Consider the following 17,796-nt stretch of genomic DNA (forward strand, 5'->3'; position numbering starts at 1 on the left):
TTTCATATTGATTTTGTGATGACTTTGTTCTTCTTGTTTTGTCTACATTTTCAAAAGCTAACATATTCCAATTAATAAATTCTAAATAAAATACTTTTTCTACCATTGTCTAAGCATTTCATTTTTCTATTTATTTTAGTCCCAGGGTCTCTTTCCAGTTTTTCTGTTTTTTTTTCCTGTCTTTGCAGGGTCTTCTGCCCATTTGACATTTCCTCTCTCTCCATGTCAACCATTCTTCTTCCATCTGCATCCCTAGCTGTCCTGTCCAGTATCTCCCCTCTGTGTCCCTGTCCCTATCCCTTCCTAAGTTCAGAAACTGCCCTCTTAGTGTTCTTATCCTCTCCTATGTTCAGCATTTCCCCTTTGTGTGCCTACCTTGACCTGTCCTGCATTTCCCCCGTGTCCCTCTCCCTCTCCCTGTGATCAGCAATTTGCCCCTGTGTCCCTAATTCCCCCACTCTCCATGTACAGCATTGCCCCTGTGTGTCCCTATCCCCTCTCTGACCAGCATTGCCCTACTGTGTCCCTGTCCCTATGCTCCCTGCCTGCTCAGCATCTCTTTTCTGTTTCTGTGACTCTACACTTTCTCCTGCATCCCCTACTCTGGGGCCAATGTCTCTCCCTCTCAATTTCCACCACCCCTTCACAGTCCAGTATTTCTCCCTCCTGCATCCAGTGTCTCTCCCCCTCTTTTCCATCTAGCATCGTTTTGCCTCTGTTTCCTTCCCCCAGTCCATCTCTCTCTCTCTTTTTCTCTCTCCCCCCCCCCCCCCCCCCCGCTGGGCAACCTGACTCCACTCTCCCTCCTAAGTTCAGCACCTCTTCCAATCTGTCCCTCCTCCTACTCTTGGGCCAGTGTCTGTCCCTCTCTCTTCCATTCAATCCAGCATCTTTCCCTGTCTCTTCTCCCCTAGTCCAGCCTTTTTTCCTGTCTCTTCTCCACCCCGGTCCATCAGAGCAGCACTTGCATATCTCTCTCTCCCTCGCCCTCCCACCCACCCTGTTTCCAGTCTCTCCCTAGTCCCAGTCTCCCCTCCCCCTCCCCCCAAAGAAGCAGTTCCACACTGGCCTGCAATGTGCAGTGCTACTGGTAGCAGTTTGCACTCTAGTGATTGCAGCAGATCTGCTTCGAGGACTTAGCCTTCTTCTTCTGATGTGTCCTGTCCTTGTGGAAGCAGGAAGTTGCACCAAAGGAGGCGAGACGTATCATGGGGGAAGGCCGCGTCCCAGAGGCAGGCCAGTTGCGATCGTTAGAGTGTCGACCATTACAGTGTGTGAGAGTTGGGGGTGGGGGAGGGAACACAGCAGTGCAGAAATCCAAAGAAGATGACAGGTCTCACAGGGTGCAGCACTAATGGATTCTTGCTCTATCTTTCCTGTTGTGTTGTGCTGCATGGTACCGTGAGGAGGCTTGCCAGGTCTGCTTGCGGCTGGGGAGGCTTAGCCTCCCCAAGCCTCTTATACTGGGTGCTTATGGGTAGCAGGTATTCCCTGGCTAGCCAAATTGTTGGAGTTTATAGTTTGTCAACAATTTCATGACTTTATCTTTACTAATGACTCGTCACATTATTCTCAGCATGGATTTTGCTTATTGCACAGTACAGAATCATTATTACTGATTTTGACTACTGAGATTAAGGATATTTTTAATAGGGGTGGACAGGTAATTCTCTTACAGTTTGATATATCAGCGGCCTTTGGATGCCATAGACCACTCACTGATGCTTTACATGCTTAGAGAACTAGGTGTTTCTGGTAAGGTGATTTGAGGAATTTCTGAGGAAAAGATCATAAGATTCTGAAGTATGGGACTGTTTCAGCATCTTGGTCGCCTGGTTGTGGGTTCCCACATAGGTTACCTCTCTCCCCCTTATTATTTAATGTTTATATGAAACTGCTAGGCGATATTCTGACTTCTCTAGGTATTCGAGCCATGTCTTAGGCTGATGACATATTCCTTCTTTGTCTTGCACTGGACACTTTTAGAATACTAGAGAAATGTTGATTAAGAATATTTTTTTAGTTGATTCCTGAGCTGATAAGATTTTTAAAAAACTTAATAGACAGAAGACTAAGGGGCCCTTTTACTACGCTGTGGTAAAAGGAGCCTTATGGTGTTCTCGGTGCATGGATTTGCTGTGCACGGAGGCCCCTTTTACCACAGCGGGGTTTTTGTGAAAAAAAGGAAGTGGCAATTATCAGTGCTGATTGGCTTGTTACATAATTAAATTGTGTGTACAAATCCAGAATATTACAGGATTTACATGCGCAATTTCAGTTAAGCTATATGGAATCACGGGGGTAACGGGAAATCTGGATGTAATGGTCCCTAACTGTAGTACTGGAAAATCATATAGGTCAAATTTCAGAAGGTTTCTCTGCTGATTGGCTAAAATTGTTCATCCCAATTCACAGCGGTGCAGAAATCTAGCCACTCAATGGGCCACAGCCCACCCAGGGCTAGCCGCGATTATGCCCCTGCCTGGAGCAGGCTTTTGATTTAGCCCATCAGTGCTCTTGTACTCACTTCCTAAATTTAGGTGGACAAGTCCAACTTCACCAATAGCTGGCTTACAATATATAGATGGACAAATTTTGTTGTGATAGTTTTAGGAAAATTTTTTAGCTGCAAATAAGGAGGCAGATTTATGAATGTGCAGGATTTCTCATGTTCGTAAAATTCTGTTACTGGGATGGCTGAAGAAAGTTTACTTGTTCTTTTTGCAAAAATGGCCTATTTTTTCTAAATTGGAGCAGCTCCTAGGGGGGATTCTATAAATGGCGCTCAAAAATGGGCACCGGAAAATTTTGGCACTAAGTGCTATGCTGAAAAGTGTGCGTGCCCTTTATAGAATAGTGCTTAGTATTGGTTTCTGCACTCAACTTTGAGCACCAGACTTAACGCCTGCCAAAAACTGGTATAAATCCTGGTGCCCAAGCTGGGCACAGAGATCCATTATTCTATAACACTGCATGCATCTTTTTGGAATGTCCATGACCTACCCATGCCCTCCCATGGCCACACCCCTTTTTGAGTTGCACACTATGGGATTTAGACACCCAGTGTTATAGAATGGCACAAAGCCAATGTGCACAAATCCAAATTGATGCCAATTAACATCAATTATTGATTGTTAGCATCCAAATATTGATGGTTCACAGCTTTATAGCCAGTTACATTGTGTGTGTATTTCGGCAATGTGTCTAAATTTGGCCACCCAAATCTGAATGCTATATATAGAATTGGGGGTGGGGGGAAGGGGTAGTGGGCTTTGTGCAAATGATTACTACCAAGCAGATCTGGAATTTGCAAATGTTTTTGCATAAGTGGGCTATAATTGAAAGAACCATGAAACAGAGAATTTTTTACATTTGGGGGTGTTTTATGTTTTTTTTTATTTTTTAATTTACTCTCTTTTGCAAAAAGAATTTAACAATTTAGTACATCAGTTAGGTTCTGTGAAAAATTCAACTAAAGCTAACTGGATCAAATTATCTGGTTATCATTGCTGCTCAATAGCTTACTGAAAATTGATTCCATGCCTCTTAGCTATATTTCACCACCAGATAGTCACGGCTTCAAACTGTAATTACAGTTCTTTGCTGGAAACCCACCTCCTTCCTGCTGCTGACCATGGTTTCTGAACACACTGCTTTATTACCTTATCTCCTTTATTCCAGACCACAGTGGGTGCTGGATCTCCAGAGATGGGCACTTCCAGACGCAGCTTATTTCCAGCCACCACAGTAATAACATCATCTGTCTTTGACATGCAGTCCAGGTTAATCTTTGGAGGTTCTGCAGAGGGAGAAGGTAGAGAATATTTAAATATTAACCCCCAAATTCTATAAATGGTGCCTTAAGTTGTGCGCACTAATTTGGCCACACGGCAAATTGCACGCACAACTTAATTAACAAGTCAATCAGTGCCGATAATTGATACTTAACCAATTAGCAGCACTAATTGGCTTTAATTAGAATTTACACGCACAACTTTCTAGGTGTATTCTATAACACAGTGCACGTAAATTGTAATGCACACGGTCAAAACGGGGCATGGTCATGGGTGTGGAATGGGCGGATTGTGGGTGTTTCAAAAAAATTATGCGCACTAATATAGAATACACCTGATCTGCGCCTAACTTACGCATAGGTATTTAGACCTGGTTTAGGTGGCCTAAGTGGGTACACCTAAATTTTAGTCACAAGAATGGTGCGTGAGCATATTCTATAAACTACGCCAGCATCATACAACCTTGTAAATGTAATTGAATCAATGTAATCTCTAACAACTGTTAAATGTAAGCCACATTGAACCAAAACTCATTTTTTGATAATTGTGGGATACAAGTATGAATGAATGACTGACTGAATGAATAAATAAATAAATAAATAAATAAATAAATAAATACCTAACTTTAGGCATAGTTTATAGAACCACGCTAACCACGTGGTTTTACAGCACCAATTTTAAGGCACCATATATAGTAGGTTTTCTCTGTTTCTGGAGGGCTCACCATACAATATAAAGGGGTTTAGATAGGATTTGTACCTGGGTCCCTTTATGTGAAGTCCTCTGCACTACGCTGTCCCTCTGTACTGCTAGGATGTCTGTGTGGCCAGATTACTAAGAATGCTGCCAGACAGAAGTCTCTATGGCTTGTTTTTCTTCATTTTTCCCTGGACCTTTTTTCCCCCCAAAAATGGTACAGATGGACATGTTGAGCATGAAAACATCTAACTCAAAGCCATAATCGAACCAGAAATGTAGACGTTTTTCTGGTTCGATTATGGCTGTGAGCTAGACATTTTTTTGAGACGTTTTAGGCAAAAGTCTCAATTCGGACCTAGACATATTGAAAATGCCCCTCTATCTCTCTAGTGCAACATCATCCCTTTGCCATCTATCTCTATTATGTTTCCTCTCTTTTTTTTTAATCATCTACCATCTCTATTCTCTCTCAGTCATTGCTCTATCATTGCTATTCTCTGTCATCTATCTACTTTGTCTATATCTATTCCCATCTGCCTCTATCATATCTATCTTTCTATTATTTACTGATCTATCAGTTTCTCTATGATATTTTACCATCTCTCTTTAAGTCCATCATCTATGTATGATCTATCAGTTTCTTTATTATTTATTGTCTGTCTACATCTGAATGTCTCTGTCTACATCTCTCTCTAATCTAGTAGCTATTTGCACTTACATATGACCACTCAAGTACACACATCACACCTATGCATTTGTGTACACTGAAATAGACAGATGAGCATATTCTCACTATAAGAGACATATACATGACACTTCATTGCATGCAAATAAAATAGGATCTTGGATTTGTTACCATGTCTTGGAACAAAATCAATCTTCACCTCTGGAAAAGAAGAAGAATTTCACTAATCAGATCTGAGACAGAACTATCAATATCACAAAAAGCACTCAAAGACACTAGTGACTCAAGGAACGTTCACAGATCTACCAATGGCTCAGAGGGCACCTGGAGATACACCAGTGACTCAAAGGTCATTCAGAGACCTGCCAATGTCTAAGGAGTCACTCAAAGGTCTACACATTGTCCAGAGATTACTCAGAAACAAGCCAAAAGAAAGTTTCCAGCAGAAAGATCATATATATTGGGAGGTTTTTGGCAACAGGCTCACAGGTATTGGTGGGTTCCCAGGTCAGAGTTTACAGGAACAGAGTTATCAGTTATAGGAGGATCACTAGCTTAGGGCTTATATGGATCCCAGAGCTTATAGAGACTAACACATTTGATAGGGACTCTAGATGTCATACACTCACCCATAAACTTGAGTTTGGCAGAGAGGTTGAAGGCAAATCCATCAGGGATGAAAGAGTAATCCCCTTCATCGTTAGGTGTGACATCATCAATAGTCAGTTTGTGAATTCTGAAAAATAAAATGTAACATCTCCTTTGACCTCTGTGAAGAATAAGAGGCAACCCTCAAGATTCCTCAAAAGACCTATTAGTGACAGCTCAGGCTTTACTCAGATGCATCTTTCCTGATGAGAAAATATAATAATGTCTTCAAAGTTTAGGCCTATTAAAAAAATGTATTATAGGCCAGAACGGCTTTTCAAAATAGGGTGGAAGAAGTCTTCAAATTGCATAAAATGTGTGGAAACAGTACAGACTTTCTTGGTGTGGCAATGTGAGTCTAAATATATAGATATTAGATTAGAATGATATTGCATTAATCATTAATAAAAGATTTACAGTGCAAAAATTCCTGTTACTCTAAGCATGATACAGTTCATAGTAGTGGGAAGGAGGAAGAATGTCAAGAAGGATTATCAAAGATTGTAATTAGATCTTGGTTTACTTTGTTTTGTTGCTGTAAAGCTCTGTAAAGGTACAAATACATTCAAATTACAAAATATAAAAATAAAGAGTATTAAAGGTGAGCTGTTAGCAAGCAACATTCATCTCCTCCATCAAAAAACATACCTTCGCTTCCTCTGACACTGCAGTCCCACGCAAAGAGCAATACAGCTCCAGAAGAGGATATCTCTCAGATTTTGAGAGGGGAAAGGAGAGGAGAGGCTGATGTGTTGCTCGATTTAAGCGGACACATGAGCTGACTGCTCTATACAGCTCCAAAACAGAGGAAATCAAAGCCAGAGTGGGTTTTGCTGGGCACTGCTGACCACTCAAAACTTGCCTGAAATATCTGACAATCAGTCAACTATTCCACAATTCTCCATCTTTTCAGGGCTAAGAAGGCATAAAGCTCACCCACCTATGCCAGACAAAACAGTAAGAGGCCAGGCCACAATGTTGGTCCTGACGCTGCATGAGTTACAAACACTGAAAGACGTGGAGGGGCATAATTGAATGGGGTGCCCATGTTTTCCTGAGGGCGTCCTCGCAGGACGTCCCTGCGAAGGGCGGGGAAACCTGTATTATCGAAACAAGATGGGCGGCCATCTTTCGTTTCAATAATACGGTCGGGGACGCCCAAATCTCCACATTTAGGTCGACCTTAGAGATGGTCGACATAAATGTTGAGATGGTCGTCCCCGGTTTTCGGCGATAATGTAAACCGAGGACGCCCATCTCAAAAACGCCCAAATCCAACTCATTTGGTTGTGGAAGGAACCAGCATTTGTACTGCACTGGTCCCCCTGACATGCCAGTACCCAAACCAGGCACCCTAGGGGGCACTGCAGTGGACTAACTGATACACTAACTGAATGGAAAAAAGCCCTTCCCTTACCGATCCCTTAGCGATTTGGAAAGGAACGGGCATGCAAGAAGGAAATCACATGCAAATGAGCTGCTCACTGCTAGCTCATTTGCACGCGATTTATTTTCTTCCTAAGGATGGGAAGCCAGTGCAGAGCAGCAAGCGTTATGCATGGCTGCTCTGCGCATGCCAAAGATGGCTTCATACATGCAGACAAGCTGCATGTATAATAGCCGTCTACAACCTTAAATAAATTGCCGTCTATAACCTTAAAAAAAGATATGTCCAGGTGAAAATGTCCAAGTGCTTGTCAGGGATGTCTTTTATTTTTTTTTGAGTATGGGTGAAGGACTTCCAAATTTTAGGCACCTTTGCTATGCCTCTGTCCCTGTGACAGGCAGTTGAGGGTGTCCCAAATGTGGATGTTTCTGTGAGAAGGACATCCATGCCTTTGTTAAGCCTCTGACATCCCTTTATTTGGATTTTGGATCACAAGTAGCAGCAGTGGGATTTGAACCAGCCACCTCTGGATTGCAAGACCAGTGCTCTAACCACTAGGCCACTCCTCCACTCCACTCCCTTGAAATTTGGCCGACCCTGTGTGTGTGTGTGGGAGGGGGGAGGGCAGTTCAGGATGTCCAAAATGTTTGAAAGAATGACGTCCATGCCTTTGCTATGCCTCCGCTGACACACACACCTCCCCCCACCAGGGACCTGCATACTGCTGCAATGGACCTGAGGATGATATTTGAGGCTGGCAAAAAAAGTTTTAAAATTGTTTTTTACAGGGTGGGAGGGGGTTATTCACCACTGGAAGAGTCAGGGGAGGTCATCCCCTATTCCCTCCGGTGGTCATCTGGTCAGTTCGGACACCTTTTTGAGGCTTGGTCGTAACAAAAAATGGACCAAGTAAAGTCGGCCAAGTGCTCGTCAGGGACGCCCTTCTTTTTTCCATTATCACTCGAGGATGTCCATCTGTTAGGCACGCCCCAGTCCCACCTTCACTATGCCTCCGACACGCCCCCGGGAACTTTGGTTGTCCCCGCGATGGGAAGCAGTTGGGGATGCCCAAAATCGGCTTTCGATTATGCAGATTTGGGTGACCCTGAGAGAAGGACGCCCATCTCCCGATTTGTGTCGAAAGATGGGCGCCCTTCTCTTTCGAAAATAAGCCTGATAATGACTTTGCAGTTCAAGGCTATTAAAGGGGTCAAGAGAGAGTTAGAAAACCTAACTGCTCAGTTTCCCGTATTGTAACAGCGAATCATTGATCTTGATAACAAAACAGCAAAGCTTTAGATAGTGGTGCAGCTTATGGAAATGAATGCTTCTGCCATTCAGAAAGTGCAATTAGACATCAAAGACCCTTCCAACTGTAATGGAAGTAACAAGGTTCAAATACTTGTCATCCCTGAAGGAGCAAACAGGTCAAACATGATGGAATTCTTGGAAAGTTTGCTCCTGGCCCTGGGCCTTCTCAATTCTACTTTTGCTGGACCACTGGAAAGCAAAAGGACTCAATGCGTCCCCTATCATCTGATTTCTAACATTTTAAATTTTGTTATATAACCTGGTTGGAGATCGCAATGATTACCATCTCTCTTCATATTTTCTTATCCTGTTATACATAGCTTAGTGAATTCAACAGATGTTTCCCTCCTTCAGCTTTTACCTTACAACCTCTCAAATTCCAAAGCTTCTATCTCCGCCTCCATCTTTTTCTCCTCCAGCTTTTTCTTTCACCTCCCTTTGTCTTTCTCCCACCCTCAGGAATATGCCTGAATTTAACACTGGCTTCCAGTGTTTCTACTTAAGAAGAAATATTCCATGTATTGATAATCCAAAGAGTGTTGCCTTCAGTGCAAGAGCATGAAGATGTTCTGGGCAGAAGACAAAAACTTTTTTAAGATGAAGGAGATGTGGTTAATTCTGTGCATGTGGCAAGGGTTGTGATGTGTACAGCAGAAAGGATGCAGTAGTAGTTTAGAGGGTGAAAGTAGCACATCAGAGAAGTATTTAGTGTGAGAAGACAGCAAGAAGTCTGGGACTCACCTGCCGATATGACTAATCGTTATTCTATCATTGGGGATCACTTCCACACCATTTTTAACCCAGATGCCCTTCACATTTTCATCTGAGACTTCACACTTGAAGACAGCCTGTTCACGAGCTTTCACAGTCAGATCTGCTATATTCTGTAGAACTTCCAGCTTCTTCTCTGTATTCAGAAAAACAAACATCATCAGCTGCTATACCGACTTATATTACTACCACTATATACTATATATCTCTCATCCACTACACACAGATTTATATCACTCACTGCTGGTATACAGATCTCTCTCATAGCAGGTATATGAATCACTGGTGGTACAAAGACTTCTATCACTCACTGTATACAGATCTCTGGCACTGCTGTTATATAGATCTCTCACATAGATCTTATTATGAGCTTTGGTCAGCCACTGTATACAGGCTGCAACATAGACGTTGGCACTGCTGCTGCATGGACCTTTGTCACCCAGTTCTATCTCTGATGGCATATGAATCTCTCATAGATGGCACATGGACCTCTGTTATAACCTGTGTACAGACCTGAGTCACAGTTACCTCACAGACCTGTATCACAGCCATTACATGGATCTAATAACAAGTTGCATATACAGAGACCAATAGATCTTCTAGCAGAGATGATCAGGGTCTCTAGACATTTGGGATTCTCTGTCCTGTTTCTTCCTTTTCCTGTCTAGTATGTTATTCACCCTCCCACCTTCAAAGCTCCTCACCTTGCACCAGAAGCTCTGCGACTGACTCCCCACCATTGGTTTTCACAGTATAATGCCCGCAATCCTCCTTAGTGGTGTTATTAATTATAAGATAATGTTTCTTCCCATCCTTCTTGAACCGATACTTGAAGGTCTCCTCCCGAGTTAGTTCTACTCCATCCTTCTCCCTGAAAGTCAACCAGCAATGTTTTCCATGTCATTATTTCATCTTTTAACACAAAGGAGACAAAAATGTTAGGGAGAAGAAAGGTGTCAAAAAAGCTCCTGAAGGAGAGGATTTGAGAGAAGTATGATAAGAGAGGAGACCTCAAAGAGTTCTGAGAGAGGGGACCTCAGAGAGGAACTTGGGAAGAAGAGCTATGAGAAAGGAGGTTTAAGAGAAGATTAGTATGAGAGGAGTTGTGGAAGGGGGCACTTAAGAGAGGAGTTCTGAGAGAGGGTACCCAAGAGAGGAGCTATCAGAGAGAAGTTCTGAAAGAGGGTGCCCAAGAGAGGAGATGTGAGAGAGGGTTCATGAGAGAGGGGATCTTAGAAAGGTGATCTGATAGGGTTTTTTTTTTTAAATGAAGGTAAAAGGTAATAGGATTTGATGAACTATCTTTCTGTGGTACAATCAAAGTGGTTTACATTTATTATATGAAGGGAATCTAAGAGAGGGGCTCTGGGAGAAAAAATAATGAACTTATTTGCTTGGTTTTATATACCTGGAAACCAAGGCATGTGATGGGATATCACAGTTGTAAAGAATATGCACCTCTTGCACCATTTTGTCAGTTTTCTAAAATTTGGTGGACTCTAATGTCATTTCCAAGAGAAATGCAGACACATCCTTCCTTTCCTACCCAGCTTTTGCTGCAAGATCTTGGGATTGACACGTGGGTTGAGAACTCTCTTAGGGTTCATATAAACCAGCAAAAATACTCGGGAGCTCTGAGCCAGATCTGCTGCACTGTTGAGTTATTTTACATCTTTGAGTTCTCCACGGAGATGGCACTGCAAGCCCATTGGAACACATCCTACCTTCAGTACTGCTACGCTATTTCTGCTGCTGCTGGATTTGTGATTGTGTTACCTCCGTACCTTGTAGCACAAATTTTTTTTTTTATAAGTAATAAACAGAAAAAGATATTCTGTCATTCTTCTAGCTCCTTTAAATCCATTTTTCCTGCTCATAGTGGATGCCATGCAGCACTGTGTACATGTATAAACTCAACCTACAAACTTTCAGGAAAGGGGTAAAACATATGCTGTTCCCAACATAATGCCACCATCTTCTAATTGACCTATATCTCGCTCTTCTGTATTTGCATACTACTATTGATTATTTCTATAGTAATACTAGACTTTCACAGTGCTGTACACATTATATACAAGAAAAAGATCTAGGTGTTGTTGTAGTTAATACGCTGAAATCTTCTGCTCAGTGCGTAGCGATGGCCAAAAAAAGCAAACAGGATGCTAGAAATTATTAGGAAAGGGGTGGTGAATAAGACCGAAAATACTATAATGCCTTTGAAATCATTCCATGGTGCATCCGCACCTTGAGTATTGCGTTCAGTTCTGGTCACCATATCTCAAAAAAGTTATAGCAGAATTAAAAAAGGTTCAAAGACGAGTGACCAAAATGATACAGGGGATGGAACTCCTCTCGTATGAGGAAAGGCTAAAGAGGTTAGGGCTCTTCAGCTTGGAAAAGAGATGGATGAGGGGGGATGTGATTGAGGTCTACAAAATCCTGAGTGCTGTTGGACGAGTAGAAGTAGATCGATTCTTACTGTTCCAAAGTAGAAAGATTAGGGGACACTCGAGGAAGTTACATGGAATTCTTTTAAAACAAATAGGAGGAAATATTTTTTCACTCAATGAATAGTTAAGCTTGGAACTCTTTCCTGGAGGATGTGGCAACAGCAGTTAGTGTAAGGTTTGGACAAATTCCTGGAGGAAAAGTCCATAATCTGCTATTGAGACAGACATGGGAAGCAACTGCTTGCCCTGGGATTTGTAGTATGGAGTGTTGCCACGATTTGGGTTTCTGCCAAGTAATAGTGATCTGGCTTGGCCACTGTTGTGAAAACAGGATACTGGCTAGATGGACCATTGGTCTGACCCAGTATGGCTACTCTTAGGTACTTCTTTGTCCCTAGAGGGCTCACAATCTAAGGTTTTTGTACCTGTGGCAATGGAGGGTTGAGTGACCTTGCCCAAGGTCATAAGAGATACAGTGGAATCAAATCCAGGTTGCCACAGTCACTGCACTAACCATTAGGCTACTCCTCCACACAACTGCCTCTACTTCTCTATTGTATATATTATATTTGATGTAGTCCATACCCATCTGAACTGGATTAACTGCTCACACCTCTTTACTGTATCCTTTTTTGAAAAATTTACATTGGCTCCCCTGTAAAGCCACGGTGGAATATAAACTTCAGACTCTGATCATTTGAAAAAGACATTTAACACAACTATACTTGGAAAAGGAGCAGAACTCTGGGAATTCTCTGCCTCTGGGAACTAGATTGACAATGGACTATATGAGGTTTTGATGCTCAGTGAAAACTTGACTTTTTCAGAAATACTTGGATATTGATTTCTGTCCTTGGGAACTGAATTATGTCTGGATCTTGTATTGTTATATTTTGAATTGATTGTATCTGGATCATGTAGAAATCATCAGGCCTTTTTATTTGATTGTATCTCTTTTAGATTGATTGTTCTCCGCCTAGAACTTAATGGTGAAGCGGATTATAAATGCTGAAGTTAAATTAAATTGTATCAAGCTTCTCTGTACTCTGTCTAACATCTTGACAGAATGTCACCAAATCCTCCTCCTATTGTATTAACACTTTTCTCTGTACTCTTTACATCATTTTGTATTGTACTAATGTTCTCATTACTCTGTATACCATCTTGAATGAGGTTTCACTCAAGAAGGAGACATATAAAACATTACATACATACATAAATAAATACATTATATATTTCCAATTGTGAAATGTATGCTCAGCTGCAGCTGTCCTTTCCAGTACCAGCACATTTTATGAGCACTCACACCCAGTGTTCAGATTGTAATGTGAAACTAATGGTTGTTCACAGGTGCTCAATGCTGTCCCTGCTCCAAATAATAAGTGTGAAAACACGATATGTGTACACTGACTCCTGACAGTAAACATCCAGCACACACCACAGAGCCAATACTGTTTCACTAGAAAGCCAGGCTCAGATCCAGAGCAGAGACTGAGCTAAAACACTGCAGATGTTCAGACAGTTGGAGTAGCAACGGGGAGGGTGTTCACCAACAAAATAAAATGCTGAACTCAGTTTTTGTGCATAAACAAACTATAATTGATCGATTCGGATTTTGGCTCTTGCCTTTTAAGTTGTAGCTCAAGGTGAGTTTGTTCAGCTACAGTAGGTATTAATGTCCAATCCTTGTCTTTTGATTTTCCCTAGTTGGGCTTTAATAAAAGACCAGAAGGGACCTTTGCTCCAGATCACAAGACCTTGGACAGACCCTTTGCCATAGGGCTTAGAATATAAGTGTTGGGCGGGGTTGTAAGGGGGTTTGTTCACCAGCTCCTGGTGATGTAGCACACTTAGTAGTTTTCCTTTCCCTGTATTCTTTTCTTTCCTATTGTTTATTGGTGTTCTTTTTGTATACATTTTTGATTTTATGTATTGTACTCTGCTTTGGTGGATTTGTCTTTTAAAGCAATTAATCAAATAAACAGAACTTGAACTTGTCTAGAAAGTAATAGAAATTTCAGGGGGAATTCATATCCAAGCTCAAGGACAAAAATTGAATCAACCAACTTCTTATCATTTCTATAGCACTTCTAGATGTATGCGGTGCTGTACATATTATATGCAGGTACTTTTTTTGTCCCTAATGGGCTCACAAATCTAAGGGTTTTTTTTTTAACCTGGGGTAATGGAGAGTTTAGGGCTTCTTTTAGAAAGCCAGGCTACCGATTCTAGGTGTGGCAAATGAGAGTAAGCCCATTCAATTTCTATGGGCTTCCTCTCATTTGCTGTGCGGAAATCACTAGTTCGGCTTTATAAAAGAAGCCCTAAGTGACTTGCCCTGGGCTATAAAGAGCTGTAGGGGGAACTGAATTCAGTTCCTCAGGATCCCAACCCACTGCACTAAACATTAGGCTATTCCAAGAAACTGGGCCTCCCCCTACCCCAAGTAGGATCTAGAAACTGAATCATTTTAGACTTGCTTTCTTAGCCTACTGTCTGCTGAGACCTGATCAGTGGCATTCCTGACAGTGAAGGCTTTGTTGTTAATTTCCAGTCCTAGTCAATGGTCAGTGTAATACCAGCATCATTGGTTTCAGAGCCAAGAGTTCCTACCTTATTGCTTCTACCGTATTCTCTGAAAATGGCTCTCACTTGGTTATTTAGTTATTTCAACAGCATCTGTAACAGAAAGAGAAAGGTCTTACCATTTCACAAGTGCTCCATCTTCTGAAACCTCACATTCAAACTCTGCTCTGTCTCCCACCGTCACCAACTGGTCCTCCAAGGGGCGAGTCACCAGGATAGGGGGCTCTGAGAAGGAACACAGTCTGTGGTTACATCTTTATCTCTCCTCTGCCTCAGCCTCCTTTACCTCACCTGACATTGTGTTAGGCATCGATTGCAAAGCCAAAGAGACAATATAGGGCTCTCCAAACCAATGGTTATATTTTCAAGTAAAGAAGAAATCACTAATAATGGAGGATTTAGTCATTTCTTTTGGATTCTAGAATCAGAATGTTAACATGTGACTAGTTTCCTACGCATGTGGAATTTCACCAGTGGCCCTGGTCCTATATCTGAAGATTCTGATTCATAGTTGTAGTAATCACCATATAGCTGTGGCACTCTCACTCATGAATGTGACCTTACCTGGACTCCTCACCTTAAATGAGTGTGGCCCCTCATTTAAGGATGCACTCATAGGAATTGCAAAGTGTCCCTTCACTAAAGGTTTTGATTCTTGGTCTATGAATGGCCCTTTCCTCAGCCGTGGTTCTTGCTCATCATAGGTATAGCCCCCTTCCAGGGTTATAGCCCTTTAAAAATATCTGTAGTTCCTATAAGTAAATCCCACTCTAATAATGGTTGATGAAAGGATGATAGAGCATGGAGGGCTTGTTGATAATGCTGGAGAAGAATGGAATGGTGATAGGGATGTGGAGGTGTAGTAGACAGTAGCATAGTGGTGGGGGTGAACTACTAGGCCTCATGGTAACCTACCTCTTACAAAGAGTTCAGTGATGCTCTTCTCATCACCAATGACACACTGGTAGGCTGCATCTTCGGCAAGGGAGCAATGGTTAATTGTCAAAATCCGCTTGTTGCCAATACTCTCAAAAATGTATCTAAAAAAAGAATATTTCAGCAGTGTCATTCACTACTCTTTATAGACAGAAGGCAAAAAGTGGTCCCAACCCAATTCCTCAGTCATCTGGGGAGGGATACAAAAGACTTTCAGATGGCACTCCTCTTTCATTATGAAACAGAGGCAATTTTGGAACAGCAGAACCTCACTATTGTAAGACAAACTTGGAAGTTTTGAATAATGCCCATTCCCCAGTGTGGGGCAGGGAGATCTCTGGGACAGCAGTTCCTTCATCCTTCCCCAATGTGGGGCCAAAGATTCTGACAATAGCAGCCTTCTAGTGTGAAAAAGGAGGATTAAAAATGACTTACTTGCTGAAGAGATGTTCAATAACATCCAATCCAAATCCACAGTAGGCAGAGAAACAAAAATAGAATAGAAAAAACAACAACAATGATGTTATTTACAAGGGGCAAATGTTGAAAACTGTTGTGAAATTTTGCAGTATGTTTGTGAATCAAGCCACTGACAACCATTATCTCATAATAAACTCATCATAAGCAGGATCTCATACCAAACTCATCAAAACCAATATTGCAGAATGCACTCCTTAAATCCATAGCTAACATCTCATCAACACATCATACCAGCTTATTTTATTTAAAACATCTTAATCAATATCCTATAACACTTAATAGCCACAATTTCATATCAAACATATCACACGTCCACTCATAGCTGATGTCTAATAAGCAGAACACTACCACATTCAAGCCTAGTCTGAAGGCACATTTTACCAGCCACAATATAAATCACTCTTTCCTCTGTGATCTTTAATCACCTCTGCTCTCATAAGTCCCCCTCGCCCCCCATTTAATCCCTTTGGGCAGAGACTTCCTGCCAATCTTAATGTTATCTTATTTTTGTCATATCTATATTTGCTTTGTTCAACAACTCATATATTATTAGCACTATATAAACTATAATAGTAGTAGTAACACATTGTCACCAACACCTCATAATCAACTTATAACAAACACAGCAGCCAAAATAAGGCCAGCCTTAATGGACATGCATCTTGTTTTAGTTTAAGAATGTTCCATACTTTTCTGTATCCTTCAGTTAAACTGACTTGATTTTGTCTTTCTCACCTTCTCTCAAGTAGCTTTTTTCCTTCCTTTCTTTGTTGCTATTTACCTGCCACTCACTTGGATCTCCTGTCCATTCTTCAACCACTTCACCTCTGCATCAGGGTTGGCAAGCTCCACGACTAGCTTGATCTTCTGGCCCTTATCCACCTGATAAGCTGGGTCTAACTTCTTGAGAAAGGCTGAATACACAAAACACTGTCTTACCAAAATGGTTAAGGAAGTAATGTTTTGACCCATGTGTCATTTCTTCTCTTGCTGTGGGGATGCAGTCTCTCTTTTTCTATGGCTGTGCCTGCCTTTTTTCTTCCCTTTTTGTGTTCATATTGATTTTCTTCATTCTCTCTTCCCTTTTTATTTCCTTCTGCACTCTTTTCTATTTCTCTCTATTTCATTTTATCTGTTTTTCCTAATTTCTCTTTCTGTTCTCTTTTTGCAGTTCTCTGCATAAGGAGCACACAGAATGACAGTTCACACCGGTACTCCATCCCCTCACCTCTTCTAAATGGTCACCTAGCTTGAAATGTCATTCACAACAGCCTTGCCGTGACCCTGACCATCCAGTGCTTGCCATCTCTGACAGTCTAGCCCTTGCCTCTTTCAAAGATATACCCTGTGCCTTGGTACCATCTCTCTCCCTCTAGTTACGGCCTGTATATGTGAAGCAGATTACTCATCCTAGGCTGGAGACCCAGTTCTCTCATTGAAAGTATCAAAGTAATATAAAAAACAGTCTTAAATGGTAGAGAGAGGGGTCCTGATGCCACCCCATAGCAAGAAGGCCTGCAACTCATGCACTTTAGCTGTTTAAGATGTAACATTTGATATTATCCCTCTCTCTTTCTCTCATTGCAACTGGCCACAATGGTGATTTTCTGCCGGGTTTTGCTAAGCTGCTGACTTGGAACTCTTAACTTAACTAGCTCAATCTAGCTTTTATCCACTTGATAAATTAGCCCTTTCCCGGTCTTGCTCCTACTTTCCAGCTTTCCTCTTCTTCTTACCCCGTCACCCTCCTGTGAGCATTGATGGGTTTGATTTCTGTTGCTGCTGCTGCTCAATTATTAGCTATAGATGAGCTGAGGAAAGGGAGGAAGCTGGAAGAGAATGAAGAATGAGGGGTGGAAGAGCTGGGGTACTGTGCCATGTTAGGCTCAGCTTCATTTTCTTCATTGGAACTCCCCCACTGGCCCAGACCTGGTATCCTTATTTAATTTTTTTTTTAATTACCATTGACCATGTAAAAATTGATAACTGGCATCAAACCTGTGCTTTTCTTTTCCTCTTTTTTTCATCTTCTTGAGGCGCTTCAGCATG

At 41.7% G+C, this 17,796-nt stretch overlaps 1 protein-coding gene across 1 annotated transcript in view; it reads right to left on the bottom strand.

Moving 5' to 3' along the window:
- The window catches only part of MYBPC3 (myosin binding protein C, cardiac), a 98,617-nt gene that overhangs the window by 53,717 nt on the left and 27,104 nt on the right, over window positions 1-17,796 (bottom strand). The window contains exons 7-13 of the mRNA XM_030202438.1: window positions 16,529-16,661; window positions 15,247-15,371; window positions 14,451-14,556; window positions 10,000-10,166; window positions 9,266-9,431; window positions 5,808-5,914; window positions 3,663-3,799 (exon numbers count right to left, since the gene is read on the bottom strand). Of these exons, the coding sequence (XP_030058298.1) occupies window positions 3,663-3,799; window positions 5,808-5,914; window positions 9,266-9,431; window positions 10,000-10,166; window positions 14,451-14,556; window positions 15,247-15,371; window positions 16,529-16,661 (941 nt within the window). The remainder of the gene's footprint in view (window positions 1-3,662; window positions 3,800-5,807; window positions 5,915-9,265; window positions 9,432-9,999; window positions 10,167-14,450; window positions 14,557-15,246; window positions 15,372-16,528; window positions 16,662-17,796) is intronic.

This window comes from Microcaecilia unicolor, chromosome 4 (assembly GCF_901765095.1).
Source record: "Microcaecilia unicolor chromosome 4, aMicUni1.1, whole genome shotgun sequence".
Lineage (NCBI taxonomy): Eukaryota > Metazoa > Chordata > Amphibia > Gymnophiona > Siphonopidae > Microcaecilia > Microcaecilia unicolor.